Here is a 19172-nt window from a genome sequence, read left to right as displayed (position 1 = left end):
TTTTTGTTGCTTTGTTGTATTCTTCTTATTACCTTTAACTTTGCTGGTGGACTGCCGGTGCCCCTAGCATGTGCCTATCCTGCCTACATCGGTTTATGTAACCATCCATATTATTTTTGGGCAGTTTGTTTGAAGAAACCCATATTTCTGATATAGAAACGTTAAAATGGGTCAAACCCTGACCCGAGGACAACATGAGGGTTAATGTAAGTTGGACAGTCTTTGTTTTCTTATTCTTACTATCCTGTAATGTTGTCAGTAAGTCATGACAACGCCTCCTCTACCCGACACAGCCCAGTCCGCAGCACGCTGGCTGGCAGCATGCGGCCATCTTGTTATTGGAGACAACCTCAACCTCCATCAGCTCCTCCAGGGTGACGTCCGGTTCGTCCCGTTCGTCGTGAGCTTCAGCCCAAGCCGGCTGGGTTGCCTCCACTGCCCAGAACGCCACAGGAACCTGCAGAACATTTGGACAAATACTCATCAGGAACAAACCCTCCCCAATACATGACACTCAGGTACGTAAGGGTATTGCAGACCTGCCAACCTGTATGCATTTTGCGTAGTAGATACGCATTTTGACATCAAAATACGGTGATACAATTTGTCACTTTAAACTACGCGAAAATCAGGTCACTGCTTTGAGTTCACTCGTTGACGTGCAGTAGCCGTCTCAGTCCAACACTTGATGATAGTAGGCAGCTAAAACTTATGGATAAAACAGCGCAGCAGCCACGAGCATGCTGGAAAAAAAAACTAAAGAAGAAGAGTTCGACCAATCATTAGCTAGGCTAATTAAAAACTGACCGGAGCCCGTCTCTGGACGCACTGGAGGACCGAGACACAAAGTAAACACGCCTCTCTGTTTGTGTCTGTTGGACTTTGGCTGGCCGTTCGGTGCCTTCAGACAAAGCTCAAGCTAACAGGCTAACGGCAATTAGCTAGCCAAACTTATTAGTCTTATAACAAACAGAGCGAGCAGCCGCCGGACTCTAATAGTGCGTTCTTTTTGTCTTGTAATCGCGACTAGTAGCTCGAGTGTGACGTCACATCCATGTCGGAAAACGAGTAACCATGGGTTGTTGCGTTCTTTTTGTCACACAATACTACGAGTCGGAGAAAAGATGGATTTTTGTAATATTTTTAGTAACATTTAGGATTCTATTCACCCAGTTATTAACATATTACACAAATATATTTCAAAGTTTGATACATGAAAATTACGTTTTGATTAACGTTAACGTTAAGCTACTGCTCTGCTTTCTGCTCAAGACTCAGCTTAAAGCCATTGTTGTCATATAGCAACCGAGCGTCTCTAGCCAATTTCAGCTGCACAAGCTCCAAAATAACTAATTAGGTGGTATTTAACTCCTAATAAGACTGTAGAGACATGCCTATAGGTAGCAGTATACAGTGCTATGTGTACAACTTTTTCATTTGGTTACAACAAAGACAAAAGTGCTTAAAATTGTAGAAAACCACAATGTTTACTACGTGTGATGCACGACGTAGCCATCTTTGAAAGTGAACTCGGGGTCCTCTGAGTTCAGACGACTTGACGAGTCGTATATACGACCTCGGTGGCGTTCTTTTTGCAACTTCCGGTTCGTAACTCCGGAAAACGACTCGTAAATCGACTTTGGTGGACAAAAAGAACGCACCATTACATCTGGTGATCCGTGCAGGACTGGAAGACTTACTCACATCATGTATTGCAGTAAAAGTAGAAAAAACAGTGTTTTAGAGTTACAAATTACTTGTCAGTTACAAGTCCTGCATTCAACATCTTCCCTGTGTTATAGCACAAAAGTATTATCAAAATATACTTAAAGTACCAAAAGTAAAAGTGCTCATTGTGCACTGTAATATATTTTATTTTATTGGATTATATTATGATCCAATTAATTGTATTAAATATGACCGGTCATTTAAATAAAATGTTAATATTATATATTAATATTATTTAATTCAAGTAGCCTACTTGAACATCATTATTTGCTAGGGTTTAAAATGTAGACAGGTTTGACATTTAATGGCACAATTATTCCGCGTGCGTGCCGCGTGTTCATGAACAAGAACTTCGACAATAAATCAGTAAGTTGTTACTCAAAAAAGTTTTTTACGGTTGGCAGGTCTGGTATTGCCCGATGAGGAGTCCATTATCAGGAATCAATGGACAACGCTGAGGTCAGTAGTCCATTAGTCACCTGATAACCAGACCCAAACGTAATCATCAGATTTGTGTTTTGCTTTACAGTTTTCACTGGTGATTCAGAATGAAAATCCACAGAATTTATCAGACTATTTTTATGCTCGAGGTGTTCACATTTGTGCCAATTACAGGGGTATCACACTTCTCAGCCTTCCTGGTAAAGTCTACTCCAAGGTGCTGAAAAGGAGGGTTCGGTCACTAGTCAAACTCAGATTGAAGAGGAACAATGCCGATTCCGCCCTGGTTGTGGAAGCAGTTCTCGGCAGTAAGTAAAACTTGTTCCAAGGGGGTGTTGGCCTCCACCAGGTCTGCACTTAGAGTCACCAATCCTGTTTTCAGACAAACACTTCCGTTGGGTACCAGACACGCCTCAACAAGCTCTCTGCCCTGGTGAGAATCAATTCTACCTTCAGACAGGAACTTTGTCATGTTTAATCTAAACAGAAAGTGTTTTCTCTCTCTGGTCCTGTCTCACCCTCAGCTGCATCTCACTCAGCATGGCCTCCAGTCCTGCGATGTGATTGGTCAGATCTGGGCTCGGCTCTTCCTCTAAGGTGAGCCATGGTGCTTGGACTAAAGCCACTCGAGCTGCCACACCTACCACACCATCAATACATCCTGCAGAGAAGAGAACAGACAGACAGACAGACAGGTGAGAGGTTAGTAAAACATATAAGATTGTCAGGATTACGGCTGCAACTAACTATTTTCACAGTTGATAAATCTGGATTAATGGATTAGTTGTTTGGTCTATAAAATGTCAGAAAATTGTGAAAAATGTCAATACTGTTGTCAAGATTGATCTTAACTTTATTGTCCCACAAGGTGGGACATTTTTCTTGGGCACTTAGCTTATGCTGCAGCCATAAACAACATGATACAATACAACAATGATAATATTCTAAATGAAGAGAAGAAGAGTTTCTTCGAGACCTCGATGAATGTCTTTTGGCCCGCAAGGAGATCCATTAAGGAAAAGTATCCTGAGTCGAACCTCAGATTGAAGAGGAACAATGTGGATTCTGTCCTGGTCATGGAACAATGGACCAGATCTTCACTCTCGCAAGGACCTGGAGGGAGCCTGGGAGTATGCCCATCCGATCTACGTGTGTTTCGTGGATTTGGAGAAGGCGTATTACCGGGTCCCCTGGGGGAGAGCTGTGTCTGGGTTCTCTGCAGTAAGTCGGACTCGTTTCAGGTGAGGGTTGGCCTCCGCCAGGGCTGCGCTTTGTCACCAATCCTGTTTCTAATATTTATGTACAGGATATCAAGGCGTGGTCGGGGTGGGGAGGGGTTGCAGTTCGGTGGGTTGGGTATCTCATCGCTGCTCTTTGCAGATGATGTGGTCCTGATGGCATCATCAGCCTGTGACCTTCAGCATTCACTGGATCGGTTTGTAGCCGAGTGTGAAGCAGTTGGGAGGCCATGGTTCTCAGCAGGAAACCGATGGAGTGCCTTCTCCAGGTAGGGAATGAGTCCTTACCCGAAGTGAAGGAGTTCAAATACCTTGGGGTCTTGTTCGCGGGAGATTGGTCGGAGAATCGGCGCAGCGGGGGCAGTATTACATTCAATTTATCGCACCGTTGTGACGAAAAGAGAGCTGAGCCAGAAGGCAAAGCTCTCGATCTACCGGTCAGTTTTCGTTCCTACCCTCACCTATGGTCATGAAGGCTGGGTCATGACCGAAAGAACGAGATCCAGGGTACAAGCGGCCGAAATGGGTTTCCTCAGAAAGGTGGCTGGCGTCTCCCTTAGAGATAGGGTGAGAAGCTCAGTCATCCGTGAGTAGAGCCGCTGCTCCTTAGCGTCGAAAGGAGCCAGTTGAGGTGGTTCGGGCATCTGGTAAGGATGCCCCCTGGGTGCCTCCCTAGGGAGGTGTTCCAGGCACGTCCAACTGGGAGGAGGCCTCGGGGAAGACCCAGGACTAGGTGGAGGGAGGTCCAGCTGGGAGGAGGCCTCGGGGAAGACCCAGGACTAGGTGGAGGGAGGTCCAGCTGGGAGGAGGCCTCGGGGAAGACCCAGGACTAGGTGGAGGGAGGTCCAGCTGGGAGGAGGCCTCGGGGAAGACCCAGGACTAGGTGGAGGGATTATATCTCCAACCTGGCCTGGGCTGGTTAATGTTGCTCGGGAAAGGGAAGTTTGGGGTCCCCTGCTGGAGCTGTTCCCCCCGTGACCCGACACCGGATAAGCGGACGAAGATGGATGGATCCTGAGGATGTTTAAGTTATTTTTGAGGTTTGAGGGCTACTTGAAGAAGTTCCAGTGGTCCTCAATAAAGTTGTAGAAGTGGGCCTTGAAGGATTTGCTGCTTTGAGAAGGCTATAGTTGCTTTCCAGGGATCCTTGAGGAAGAACAAAAATATCCAATGAGAGATTCCATCTTTTTGAGATTTCTGGAGAATGTAGCAGACCTTTGGGGAGGTTGTGTGGATCCAGTAATGAAATCCAGGTATCTCTGAGAAGATTCTGGGGGCCCTTGAAGAATAGGCATATGTATTGCATCTGAAGAAGGTTTTCACTAAGGCTGGAAGTGTCTTGTGTAGGAGTATTTGTACCTGAAGGCAGTGGCGGTTTTTGGTACGGGAAAGCTGCCCGGGGCTGCATTTTTTCATGTCACATGGGGGGCGGCACGAGAACTTAAAAAAAAAAAAAAAAATCCTCTGCGATGCGAAGTGTTTTCCTGTTTTCTATAATTTCACTGTGTGGGGAATTGGCAGATCAGCGCCCCCAGCAGCTGCAGGCGCCCTGCTTGCTGAGAGAGGTCAACATCCCCCACTTTCACAATGAAGTGGACTAGTACGTAACAGTGCGCCGCAGCGCCTAAAACATGAAGTGACAGGAGAAATGGGAAGTACACAGAGACGGAGCAAGACGAGTCTAAACCTTTCTTTTATGTCAATGGTCTAAATGCCAAAATGAAACAAAGTTACCCAAGCGGCTCAAATAAAAGAAAAAAGCGAAAAGACATTTTTTCGGCAGTAGCAGGACCTTCATCAGCTCCCGTTGCCAATGATAGTGGTGTCGGCAGCAGTGGCATATGCACAGTGGGGGAGACTCAGGAGGAGAGGGACAGAGATGAGGGAGTGAGGCTACACTCAAACTGCATTTATTGTTGCTTGTTTAGTTTCTGTTTTGGATTTTAATGTTTTTTAATCAAATGTCTTTTGTGTGAAGCACTTTGTGACTCTGTCTGTGAAAGGTGCTATATCAAATAAATTACTTACTTACTTACTTACTTACAACCTTCGGTAAGCACAACTACCCTTAAAACACTTTGGCCCTTGATAAAACTGAGTGGTGGACAAACTGTTGATAACACTACAACAATAAAAAAGTAGGCAAGCTTTACTGTATGATTGCATTAGTAGTGTATATAAAAGTTGCACATCATGCAAACTTTCTTTACAAGAATTGATGCTTTTCTATCTGCATTGACAGACAAAAACTCATGATAGACCTTCAAATTAAAGCAAAGGGCCTCTTGAAATGATATATATATATATATATATATATATATAGCTTGTTTTATGATTCATTAGGAGTATACAGTTTTAGTGTATTAATAAATGGTTGTTGAAGTATTTAATGTGTCAACTCTCACTGACTCTTGCTTACTCATTACATGGCGTTAGTAGTTTTAGGAGAAGGAGTTGGTATACATATTCAGGGGACCGCAAGGACAGGTACAGCTTTATCAATACTAGTTAAACAGTTGTACAGATTTATTCCTCAGAGGGGTCTCACCCGGGGCATCATTCAATGTAGATGCGCCCCTGCCTGAAGGAGTATTTGTCTAGGGTTAGGGTCTAGGATCTATTGTTCGTCAAGAAAATTTTTGGCAACAGCAATGCTCAAGGCAATAGTGAATTAAACGCTGATGCAAAGTTCTACCGTTAGTGATCCTGGTAAGTTTGACTTTTTAAATCAAATCAAGTCGTAAGGAAGGAAGGTGAGCCAATCACAGAGCTCTCACAGACAGGAAGTTGAAGCCATCAGCTGACCTGTGTTGACTAGCGAATGTCTGTCATAGCGCTGCCTCAGAGGGAACCGTCCAATCAGATCGCAGGCCTTATGGAGGTCAAACAGGAAGTTCTCTAACACTGACAGGAAGAGAACCCAAAGACGCTCTGACCCCAGTCTGTCCTCCACACCTGGGAGAGCGGAGTCACAGTGAGACAGCAGACGCACCAGGCGCTTGGACAGGCCTGTAGACAGACAGACAGGTGAGAGACAGACCTGCAGACAGACAAACAGGTGAGATACAGACCTGTGGACAGACAGACCGGTAAGAGACAGACCTGTGGACAGACAGGTGAGAGACAGACCTGTGGACAGACAGGTGAGAAACAGACCTGTGGACAAACAGACAGGTGAGAGACAGACCTGTGGACAGACAGGTGAGAGACAGACCTGCGGACAGACAGACAGGTGAGAGACAGACCGGGGAGTAGGGTTGGGTATCGTTTGGTTTTTTTCCGATACCGGTGCTAAAACGATAATTGAACCAAGGGCTAGGTTAAAATAACCCATTCTCCAAACTTACATTTCCCTAACCTAATTGATATTTTCCCACTGTTAAAATCCTTTACAGTGAAATTCAGACACAGGTTAGACTGTTTGGCTGTTAGCATTTTAACCGTGTTTAATCCAGCTGCTAGCTAACGGTAGCCTGGTCTGTAGCGACGACGATTCATTTACAGGATTGCTCCAGTGCCGCCAGACCCACCGGATTTCCCTCATTTTGGGCCGGATGTCCGTCCCCTTCCTCTGTCTCTGTGTTGTCGTTCTAACCTCCGGTGGATTTGTGAGGACTATGGTTAACTGCTCCTCAGATCTCTGCAGGGTAAATCCAGACAGCTAGCTAGACTCTGAATCTGTCCAATCAGAGTTTTCTGTTGCACGACTAAAACTACTTTTGAACGTCCACATGTTCCACCAAAACAAGTTCCTTCCTGAGACTATTTAGCAGAGGCACCATGGCTCTGTCCGGTCAAGATGATTGTGATTGGTTTAGAGAAATGCCAATAAACCAGAGCACATTTTTCTCCTTTCCTGGAGTCTTGTGTGGACTAGCCAGACCTTCCTCCACAGCGCTGTGTAGTAAGGTCTGGTAATGCGAGACTAGTGGTAGGCTATTGTTACCTGCTGCCAAGTGTAGTGTTAACTAGCGTTACATGCAGCAATGCTTCTGTTGCCTGTCTGTTTCAGAGCACCAGAGGGCAGCACAGGCAAATAAGTGGCACCGCCGAAATCTACGTTGTCATTCGGTCCGGTAGATACCAGTCATTTAGGAAGTGCTGCCATATTGACACCTATAGGTGAGACACTGACAGACAGGTGTTTGAGTGGACGTGTCTTTGTACCGCTGCAGATTCGGTGTGCAAGCCCTCTCGCCTCGTCCATCTCATCTCGCAGGAAGCTACAGTCGGCTGAGCTGCCGAGTGATGCTACCAGCTGCTGGAAACAGGAAGTGGCCCGACTGAGAGCCTCTTGAGCGCGCTCACACTCGGCCTGCTGCCGCCGCCACCCCAACTCGTCCACTGAACGACGCCACCGACTCATGATGTCATCAGGCACCTGTCGGGGAGTAAGGACAGGTAATGTTGTTTAAGGTTTCACTTTCTAAGTCTACACACATCTGCAAATAAACTGCTGACCACAGCTGCAAAGATTAAAGGAATACGCCACTGTTTGTTGAAATAGGGTTATTCACCATCTCCTCTATATTTATATAGGTGGGCAAATGCATTTTTGTCTCAGTGCATGCATTGTCTTAGTCTGGCAGTAGCTCCCAATATAGTTAATATCTGCCTAGGAAATCGTCTAGTCTTAATCTGCATTGCTATTTGTACTCGTGAATACGCAGGCCACAATAAGTAATTAGGTTGCTAACATGCTAACCGGCAACAAAGGATTCAATTCACTACGCTAAGCTAAGCTAGCGCTGGCGCGGCAGGACTAAGACAATGCATGCACTGAGACAAAAATGCGTTTGCCCACCTATATAAATATAGATGAGACGGTGAATAACCCTATTTCAACAAACAGTGGCTTATTCCTTTTAGTAGTAGTAGTAGTAGTAGTAGTAGTAGTAGTAGTACTAGTAGTAGATTAAGTAGTAGCTTAGTAGTAGTAGTAGTAGTACTAGTAGTAGATTAAGTAGGTTTCCCTACTGTTGATACACGGAACAACCATGGTGGACTTTGAGATTGGCTAGTTAGGTTCTCTTTTTTTATTATTTAACCAGGTTAGTCTCATTGAGATATGAAATCTCTTTTTCAAGAGAGACCTGGCCAAGATAGCAGAACAATTTAGTTACATATAAAAACAATGTACAATCACAAAACAAACACAAAAGAGGCAAAGACAACTCAAGTGCATTTCAATTAGCTGAAAGGGCCATTAGTTAAAACATTTGCACGTGTGGATGGACTCATGTTCTATGGTTTTAACATAACCTTTAAAATCATTTAAGGAAATTAGACAGTGTAGTTTGAGTGTTTTTTGTAGGTCTTCCAAGTAGAAGGTGCAGCCAACATGAAAGCCTTTTTAAACAACTCTGTCCGGGCTTGAGGTAATTACAATGAAATAGTGTTCAGGGACCATAAACCATAAGTACTCTGTGTAAAAGAAAGACATTTGGATATGTAACATGGGAGCCTGCCTAAAATGCCCTTATATATTAAGATATAAAGGTGAGTCAGCCGGCGATTTGATAGAGAGGGCAAATTCACTGTGGATTAAAGTGTACAGTGATGAGTGAGGGGTCTGCAATTTGAAATGAACCTTAAAGCTCCATGATACACAGCATCCAACATCTGAAGACACTTTGATGGGGCATTCATGTAGAACAGTAGCTTGACGTGGCCATACTCAGATTCTAGTCAGAATGTGAGTCTGAAAACGCTACATTGGGCTGTGATTATGGGGCATGTTCCAACCAAACCAGGAAAGAAAATGCCTCTGCATTCATTGGATGGACCTACAACCAATCAGAACAACAGAACGGTTTTGTGTGGCAGGGCACCTTTGAAGGTACACTATACTATAAGATTTATACCTTAATGTAACAGCTTCGAAGTCATTTTGACGGTAAACAAACTCAGATTAGGGCTAATCATCCCATTCTCAAAGCAGGGGAGGGACGCCTTTCAGAAAACCAGCAATGCAGGTTTTGTAGGTGGCGCCCCGCTAAATCTCGTGAGAATCACAAACTGCTTTACTACTGTCGGTTCTGCTAACATCCGCTAGATCCGCCATAATCTTTATCAGTGACCAGCACCAGATATCTATTTCGAGTGTCTTTCATTATACGCACAACATCCAGTAGACCGAGGAGGGAGAGGAATAGCGGTGCCGCAAGTCCGATGTTATGCTAAAGCTAGCATAGCACATAAGCCACCTCTACCGAGCCTGTATCTCTCCAATGCCAGATCCCTGGTGCATAAAATTGACAACTTGGAATTACAACTTGCTGGAAATCGCTATGTTCGTGACTGCTGTGTTTTGATTATCACTGAGACCTGGCTTCACCCAGGGATACCCGATGGTAGCATGCAGCTAGCAGGCCGCACTCTGCTCCACTGGGACAGGACTTAGGACTCCGGTGAGAGAAGAGGAGGGGGGCTCTGTATGTATGTGCATGAGAACTGGTGTAAGAACGGGACAATTATAGATAAACACTGTTCCCCTGACCTTGACTACATGTCTGTAAGATGCCGGCCTTTCTTTCTACCAAGAGAGCTAACAGTAGTGATCGTTAGAGCTGTGTGTATTCCACGTGTTCTATGTTGTATGTTGTTGCGCTTGCTTGTTGTTTGTCAGTTTTTACCACCACCTTTGTATCACATTGCACTTTTCTGCTTTTTTGCACTTCTGGTTGGACGCAAACTGCATTTCGTTGTCTTTGTACTTGTAATCTGCACAATGACAATAAAGTTGAATCTAATCTAATCTAATTTACGAAGTTGTTGATTCATCCATTGTTGATAATAAGACCAGTCCTACAGGGGGGAGGGGATCAGGCCGTGAGTGCAGAGACAGCTCTGCGTGAGTGGTATTTACGACAGTAACGTTAAATACAAGTACTCCACAGCGACTCTAGGGGTACATAGCTGTTTGACAAAAAACGGAAACTGCATAGTATGCCTTTAATTTCAGGCCCTGGCTGGAAGTATTCAGTGTTTGGGCCTTAGCTTCTGATTACAACACATTATGGAAGTTTCTCTTTTCAACCTGATTTACAGAAGTGTGCTGGTTTGTCAGCATGTTTTAGTTTTCTCCTACGTAAGAATTTACAGTATTGAAATGAGTAATGCCTCCTGTTGCTTGTCTCGACCACAGATCACAGGAAAATACCAGCAAGGTTCAGGTTCATAACATTTCAAATTACTTTTAGTTTGCATTCTCTGATTATCTGATATAGTTTTTTTCATGAACAGTTGTGTGAATGTGCTACACTCAAGACAAAAACAGAAGCAGTTTAGTGGAATGAAACTCAACCTGACAAACTAGAATAATGAACACATGACTCATCTGATTTACCTGAGATGAACAAGGAAACAGGTTGTTATTCTGCATCACTGAGATGACATACACACACACACAATCAGAGATGGACCAACACTTCCACTGAGAGAGGACATCTACAGGAGGGAGTACTGGGAATACTGGGACACTATCACTTCAACCAGCTGCTGAATCCACAAACCAGAGATTTACAAGAACAAAGACTCAATGTGAACGTAAATTTCAAGGAACAGGGGTTATTTTTACTCCTCCACTACATTCAAACTTATTTTGAACATAAACATATCTGTTGCATCAGTCTACACTCAGTAATGAGACACACCCCTGTGTTTCAGGTGAAGCAACAATATTTGGCAGAAGAGGCGTGACAGAGCTCCACCCCTCACCTGACTCACCTGAGACAAACCAGGAAACAGTTTGTTCTTCGTCCTCACTAAAGAGAGACAGACTGAAAAACAATCAGATTCAGACCAAACTAACAACTTGTCGAACTCAAACTCCTGAAACTCTTATATCCCGATAAAAGCTTTATCACAGCTGAACAAATTAATGGTATTTTATTAGCGCCATGTAAGTTAACATGTTCTGTACTGTACAGATAAAATGAGATAACACCTGTTAATCAGTAACTTTTATAGGCATTGGTAGGTGTTTTTTATTATTATTTTGGAATGAAACACTGTTTACTCACTTGAGACAAATGAGGAAACAGTTTGTTCTTCCTCCTCACTAAAGAGATGCAGACTGAAAAACAGAGGATCAGATTCAGTCCAAAATAACAACTTCCTCTGAGTGAGTTCAGCTACAGGAGAGAAACGTGGAAAACTACAACACTGCTGCTTCAACCTGCTGGCTCTACACACACTGAAGGTGAGTTTGACTAAAAACAGTGAAGTTAGTAGAGGAGGGAAGGGAGTCAAAGAGCTAGATAGAGATACTTTATCCAGAAGGAAATTAAGGTGTCCAATAGGTTATACACATCATACATACACATAGGCACACAGACATATGATGTCCACGCACACATACATAGCCTACTACAAAAATACAAAGGAAGATATCAATAGTGTGCCCTTACAGTAAAGTTAGATTGTAGCATGTTTAAAGGAGAGAGAGTGTCAGTGCAAATTCTATATCTATTCAGGTACAACAGGCAACACAATATACAGTGGGGCAAAAAAGTATTTAGTCAGCCACCAATTGTGCAAGTTCTCCCACTTAAAAAGATGGCCTGTAATTTTCATCATAGGTATGAGAGACAAAATTAGAGAATTTAATTGCAAATTATGGTGGAAAATAAGTATTGGTCAATAACAAAAGTTCATCTCAATACTTTGTTATATACCCTTTGTTGGCAATGACAGAGGTCAAACGTATTCTGTAAGTCTTCACAAGGTTTTCACACACTGTTGCTGGTATTTTGGCCCATTCCTTCATGCAGATCTCCTCTAGAGCAGTGATGTTTTGGGGCTGTCGCTGGGCAACACAGACTTTCAATTCCCTCCAAAGATTTTCTATGGGTTTGAGATCTGGAGACTGGCTAGGCCACTCCAGGACCTTGAAATGCTTCTTACGAAGCCACGCCTTCATTGCCCGGGTGGTGTGTTTGGGATCATTGTCATGCTGAAAGACCCAGCCACGTTTCATCTTCAATGCCCTTGCTGATGGAAGGAGGTTTTCACTCAAAATCTCACGATACATGGCCCCATTCATTCTTTCCTTTACACGGATCAGTTGTCCTGGTCCCTTTGCAGAAAAACAGCCCCAAAGCATGATGTTTCCACCCCGTGCTTCACAGTAGGTATGGTGTTTTTTGTATGCAACTCAGCATTCTTTCTCCTCCAAACATGACGAGTTGAGTTTTTACCAAAAAGTTCTATTTTGGTTTCATCTGACCATATGACATTCTCCTAATCCTCTTCTGGATCATCCAAATGCTCTCTAGCAAACTTCAGATGGGCTTGGACATGTACTGGCTTAAGCAGGGGGACACGTCTGGCACTGCAGGATTTGAGTCCCTGGCGGCGTAGTGTGTTACTGATGGTAGCCTTTGTTACTTTGGTCCCAGCTCTCTGCAGGTCATTCACTAGGTTTTTGCTCACCGTTCTTGTGATCATTTTGACCCCATTGGGTGAGATCTTGCGTGGAGCCCCAGATTGAGGGAGATTATCAGTGGTCTTGTATGTCTTCCATTTTCTAATAATTGTTCCCACAGTTGATTTCTTCAAACCAAGCTGCTTACCTATTGCAGATGCAGTCTTCCCAGCCTGGTCCAGGTCTACAATTTTGTTTCTGGTGTCCTTTGACAGCTCTTTGGTCTTGGCCATAGTGGAGTTTGGAGTGTGACTGTTTGAGGTTGTGGACAGGTGTCTTTTATACTGATAACAAGTTCAAACAAGTGCCATTAATACAGTTAACGAGTGGAGGACAGAGGAGCCTCTTAAAGAAGAAGTTACAGGTCTGTGAGAGCCAGAAATCGCTTGTTTGTAGGTGAACAAATACTTATTTTACCGAGGAATTTACCAATTAATTCATTAAAAATCCGACAATGTGATTTTCTGGATTTTTTTTTCTCATTTTGTCTCTCATAGTTGAAGTGTACCTATGATGAAAATTACAGGCCTCTCTCATCTTTTTAAGTTGGAGAACTTGCACAATTTGTGGCTGACTAAATACTTTTTTTGCCCCACTGTATCAAAAATAGAATAATCATTACTTAACTACACATAGACACTAGTAAAAGACTTGAAGAAAAGTGTAAGTTAAAGTTGAATACTGTCCATACAGACAAAAAGACAGCTTGGTGTATTGACCAAACAGGCAAGCTAGCAAAATGGGCAGATGGCTAATATAGCCAGTAAGGGAGTCAAACAGTGCCAATCAGTCCAGTCCAAGGTAGTCCAGGGTAGTTTACGTGTATGTATAAAGGCTCCCAGATGAAGGCATGGTACAAAGGGCAGTGTGCAGAGCAGACTTAAACACTTAAGTCAATCACACTCCTCCCCTTCTGTGTAGCATTGAAGAGCTTAATGGCCCTAGGGACAAAGGAACTACGCAGCCTGTCTGTTTTGCAAGACAGACAGGAGCCTACTACTGAACATGCTATTCTGCTTGTAGAAAGTGGTGTACAGGGGGTGGCAGTCATTGACCATTATAGAGAGCAGTCTGTTCAGGGTCCTCTTATCTGCAACTGATGTCAGTGACTCCAGTTCCATGCCCACCACAGAGCCAGGTTTTCATACCAGCCTGTCCAGTCATCCAGCATCTCTATTCCTAGTGCTGCCTCCCCAACATACCACAGCATAGAAAAGGACACTGGCCAGAGACCAGAGACAATATATAATAGGAGGTGGCTCAGCACACAGCCCTGTGGGGAGCCGTTGCTCAGCGTGCAAGGGGAGGAGAGGTGGGGGCTGAGTCTCAACAACTGGGGCCGGTGGGTGAGAAAGTCCTTCATCCAGGCACATGTGAGAGGGGGAGGCTGAGAGTGACCAGTTTAGTTTGGTGATGAGAATGTCCGGAATGATTGTATTGAAAGCTGAGATGTAATCCACAAAGAGCATCCAGACGTAGCTCTGCTGCTGCTCCAGGTGGCTCAGTGCAGAGTGGAGAGCTACGGCGATGGTATCCTCTGTGGATCTGTTCACGCTATATGCAAACTGATAGGACCTACGCAGCCTGTCTGTTTTGCAAGACAGGGACAGGAGCCTACCATTGAACATGCTCTTCCGCTTGGAAAAAGTGGTGTGCAGGGGGTGGCAGTCATTATAGAGAGCAGTCTGCTCAGGGTCCTCTTATCTGCAACTGATCAGTGACTCCAGTTCCATACCCACCACAGAGCCAGCTTTTCTCACCAGCCTGTCCAGTCGTCCAGCATCCCTCTTCCTGGTGCTGCCTCCCCAACATGCCACAGCATAGAAAAGGACACTGGCCATGACAGACTGGTAGAACATAAGCAGGAGTTTGCTGCAGACATTGAAGGACCCCAGCCTCCTAAGGAAATAGAGCCTGCTCTGCCCTTTCTTGTAGTGCATCAGTATTGGCAGAACAGTCCAGTTTATTATCAAGATGTAACCCCAGGTGCTTGTATGTACTGACAGTCTCCACATTCACCCCGTCAATGGTGACAGGCAGCAAAGGAGTGGCAGGCCTCATGAAGTCCACCACCATTTCCTTAGTTTTGGTGGTGTTAAGCTGCAGCTGGTTAGTCCTACACCATCCCACAAAGTCCTCCACAAAGCTTCTACAGTATACTCCCCCTCCTGTCCATACTTGATACACCCCACAATTGCAGTATCGTCATAGAACTTCTGCATATGGCACGACTCAGATTTGTACTTGAAGTCCATGGTGTACAAGGTGAACAGTACAGGAGAGAGAACAGTTACCTGTGGCACCCCTGTGCTGCTGACCACAGCCTCAGATGTGAGGTCCCCCAGTCTAACAAACTGGGGCCGTTCAGTGAGGTAATCTGTGATCCAGGTCACCAGGCTTGGGTCCACTCTCATTTGCAGTAGTTTGTCTCTCAGCAGGAGGGCTGGATGGTGTTGAAAGTGTTGGAGAAATCAAAAAACATGATTCTCACAGCACTGCCTTCTTTGTCCAAGTGAGAGCACACCCTGTGTAGTAGCTAAAGAATGGCATCTTCCACTCCCACCTTCTCCTGGTAAACCATGACTGACTGGACTTTCTGTCTGCTGTGTTTTCAGTTTCACTCAGAGACTAAATGGCTTCCAGATCAGAGGAAGATCTCTGCTGTCCGATCTGCACTGCCGTCTTTAAAGATCCTGTCATCCTGTCATGTACGCACAGCTTCTGTAAAGACTGTCTGCAGAGGTGGTGGACAGATAGACCAATCAGAGACTGTCCATTTTGTAAGAGAAGGTCTTCAAAGGATGAACCACCGTTAAACCGGGCGTTAAAGAACCTGTGTGAGAGTTTCTTAGAGGAGAGAGATCAGAGAGTGTCAGAGGCTCTCTGCAGTCTGCACTCTGAGAAACTCAAACTCTTCTGTCTGGACCATCAACAGCCAGTTTGTGTCGTCTGCAGAGATTCAGAAAAACACTCCAACCACAGATTCAGACCCATCAATGAAGCTGCCCGACAACACAAGAAGAAACTTCAGGAAACTCTGGAGCCTGTAAAGGAGAAGTTAGAGTTTTTTGAACAAGTTAAAGTGGAGTTTGATCAAATAGCAGAACACATGAAGGTTCAGGCCCGAAGCACAGAGATGCAGATTAAGGAGCAGTTTAAGAAGCTTCACGAGTTTCTAGAAGAGGAAGAGGTGGCCAGGTTGGCTGCACTCTGGGAGGAAGAGGAGCAGAAGAGTCAGAGGATGAAGGAGAAGATGGAGGCTCTGAGCAGAGAGATAGCAGCTCTTTCAGACACAGTCAGAGTCACAGAGGATCAGCTGAGAGCTGAAGACGTCTCATTCCTGATCAACTACAAGGCTGCAGTGGGAAGAGTCCAGCAGAGCCCCCTGCTGGATGATCCACAGCTGCTCTCAGGAGCTCTGATAGACGAGGCCAAACACCTGGGCAACCTGAGCTTCAACATCTGGAACAAGATGAAGGACATGGTCTCCTACTCTCCTCTGGTTCTGGACCCAAACACTGCTTATCCAACCCTCATCCTGTCTGAAGATCTGACCAGTGTGAGACAAGGAGGAGAGAGACAGCAGCTTCCTGATAATCCAGAGAGGATTGATACATACGACTCTGTCCTGGGCTCTGATGGCTTTAACTCAGGGGCTCATAGCTGGGATGTCGAGGTTGGAGACAGTACAGGCTGGGCACTGGGTGTGTTAGGAGAGTCTGTCCAGAGGAAGGGAGACATAGAGTCTGGATTTTGTTGCATAGGGTTCAATGAAGGTAAATACATATCATGGTCACCACCAGGTCCAATCACTGATCTTAAAGTGCAGAAGAAGCTCCAGAGGATCAGAGTGACTCTGGACTGGAACAGAGGAAATCTGTTGTTCTCTGATCTTGATACTAACACACACATACACACCTTCACACACACTTTCACTGAGAGGATGTTTCCATACATTGACAATGAGGATAAAGTCCCAGTGAAAATATTACCATTGCAAGTCTGTGTGACTGTACAACAGGAATAAATTAGAATTAATCTTTTTATTTTATTAATTAATTAATAAATCTTAGAGAACTACAACTCACTAACTTTTGATAATTTTTGTACATTTTTCTCAATATGCTTAATTTATAAAGTGTTACATGGCTTGGCGCAAGACAGACTCGGGTTACTAGAGTTGTTGAAAACAGGGACTGTGAGGTTCCTTTTAGAAAAACTTATTTTAGTCATAATGCACTATCTATTAAAGGTAGTGCATTATGGAACACACTACCCCCAACTATAAGGGAATGTCCCACTCTGGCCACCTTTTAAAAGCCAGGTAAAGGTGTGGCTTAGAGCTAACCAAACGTGCAATCACCTCTGAATGCATGCTGTACCATATTAACCCAGTAGAGTGTGCTAATGAATTGCGTCTTCGTCTTAACACTTACTTATAAATTGTCTTGTTTGTTTTTCTTTCATTTTGTTTTTCCCTGCTTTATATAACAAATGTTATTACTGTATATATTTTGTCTTAGAGCTAACTAAGCATGGGTCACCTCTACTTGTATGCTGTACCGTATTAGCTCAGTAGAGCATATGTATGTTGTGTCTCTGTTTTAACATTTACTAATAATTTGTCCTGTTTTTCTTTTATTTCGTCCTGTTTTACTCAGTTTTATATAGCAAATGTTACTACTGTATATCTTTTGTCCTTCAATTAATCCAACAATCTGGCACTTTTACGTGTACTGCTGTACATGTTCATCAAATATGCATTTTCCTGAAATAATAAAATAAAATAAAAATAAATAGAAAGACATTATATTCGGTAAGCCTTAATATCCCCAGACGACGAAATAAAGGGCAAGTGGGGGTATTGGGCTCTGACCACGTTAATGCCCGTAGGATTTTTTTCTGTAAAATCTGAAGTTTTTTCAAGTGGTTGGGAAAAGTATTACACCATATGACATTACAATAGTTTAAATGAGGCTCAAACAACATTTTGTATAAGGTGAGAAGTGCTGAGTGTGGAAGAAAATGTCTTAACTTAAAAAATAACATATTTAGATAATTGTTTTGTTAGATGATCAACATGACATTTACAATTTAAACATTCATCAATATAAACACCAAGGAATTTAGTGGTATTTACTCTTTCAATAATTTGGTCATTTATTTTAAGACAAACATGCCTGTTTTTCATTTGATTTTTTTTGGAATGAAACACAATGTAGTTTGTCTTTTTGATGTTAGGGGATAGTTTATTACACCAAAACCAAATTTCTACATTTCTTAGCTCTCTATTTACTATTCCTTGCAGTCCAACTGGACTTTTATGTGACATAAATATATTTGTATCATCAGCAAATAAGACTTTGTGTAAAACCATGCTAGAATTTTCAATGTCATGAATATATAATATAAAGAGAAGAGGGCCCAAAATAAATTTGATGGGTTTGATTATGGAAATGTGTTCATTAATATTTACATATTGCTGTCACTACGCTGGCAATAGGAAACTAGAGGTGGGCGCTGAGACTTACTTCATGGGAGCGCCGTAACTGTTTATACTCATGCGTGGTGGTCGCAACACTAGCTCTCCTGAACAGAGGTGTTGCTAATGAGCAAAGGCTACTGACTGCTATTTCTACGGACTACAACAAGAAGAAAAAGGTAAACAACGGCAGAACTGGCAGCAGCATTGACGTCAATGCTTCGATTTGATTTGATAACCTACTTCATCAGATCAAGCCTTTCATTCACCATAAAAGAACTCATCTTAACCCAGTAAATTTACAAGAGAGACTTGTAGTCACTCTGAGAGTCCTGGCATCCGGTTGCCCTCGAACTCGGCCATTGTTTCCGCTTTGTCGCACACCGCTGAAAAAAATAGAGTGGTGCACAACTTCTTTAAATCTCCGTCCAGGGAGTGACTCCGTAGCTGCCAGCCCTTGGCATTGAGTAAAAGGTCCCCTTTTTCTTTAACCTTGTTCTAAACGGATTACTCATCTTCCTTTCTTCTTCTGGGATTCTACCCCGGACCAGAATAGTGTGGTGATTAACATCCTGTAACTTCAACAAAGATTATAATTATAATAACTCTGTTTATTCCAGATTATTGATTGTTGTTGGTGAAAGTTAATCTTACAGAAGGTTCTTTAGTTCATGTTGTCATTTAGGTAACACGTTATTATAATCATATAAAAAAGAAATGATTATTGATTATTTGTTGACTAATATCTAAATAATGTTTATAGGTGCTTTACGTAAGGGTTAATGCCCGACCAGCATCGGAGGATGGTTGCCTCCGCTGAAGTCCATTAGTACCTGACAATGGACACCTCGAAGGG

At 43.6% G+C, this 19172-nt stretch overlaps 2 protein-coding genes across 2 annotated transcripts; one reads left to right on the top strand and one right to left on the bottom strand.

The window, feature by feature from the left end:
• Positions 1 to 280: 280 nt before the first annotated feature.
• LOC114553587 (regulator of G-protein signaling 9-binding protein) lies at positions 281 to 7773 on the bottom strand. The gene is made up of 4 exons (XM_028574815.1): positions 7575 to 7773; positions 6213 to 6416; positions 2688 to 2830; positions 281 to 457 (listed from the first exon to the last, which is right to left on the bottom strand). Exons 1-4 carry the CDS (start codon positions 7771 to 7773, stop codon positions 281 to 283), a joined length of 723 nt encoding a protein of 240 aa, XP_028430616.1.
• Positions 7774 to 15466: 7693 nt separating this feature from the next.
• LOC114554874 (zinc-binding protein A33-like) lies at positions 15467 to 16861 on the top strand. Its single transcript, XM_028576943.1, has one exon. It carries the CDS (start codon positions 15467 to 15469, stop codon positions 16859 to 16861), a length of 1395 nt encoding a protein of 464 aa, XP_028432744.1.
• Positions 16862 to 19172: the final 2311 nt, after the last annotated feature.

The sequence above is a fragment of the Perca flavescens genome, chromosome 4 (genome assembly GCF_004354835.1).
Source record: "Perca flavescens isolate YP-PL-M2 chromosome 4, PFLA_1.0, whole genome shotgun sequence".
Lineage (NCBI taxonomy): Eukaryota > Metazoa > Chordata > Actinopteri > Perciformes > Percidae > Perca > Perca flavescens.
The sequence above is the reverse complement of the archived record's forward strand: the minus strand, read 5'-3'. Positions and strand labels throughout refer to the sequence as shown.

Coding starts and splice junctions, on each gene's coding strand:
- LOC114553587 (XM_028574815.1), bottom strand. CDS start 7,773: ATGAGTCGGTGGCGTCGTTCAGTGGACGAGTTGGGGTGGCGGCGGCAG. Junction 2,831..6,212: donor ACATTCGCTAGTCAACACAG/GTCAGCTGATGG, acceptor TCTTCTCTGCAG/GATGTATTGATGGTGTGGTA. Junction 458..2,687: donor TGAGTGAGATGCAGCTGAGG/GTGAGACAGGAC, acceptor AATGTTCTGCAG/GTTCCTGTGGCGTTCTGGGC.
- LOC114554874 (XM_028576943.1), top strand. CDS start 15,467: ATGGCTTCCAGATCAGAGGAAGATCTCTGCTGTCCGATCTGCACTGCC.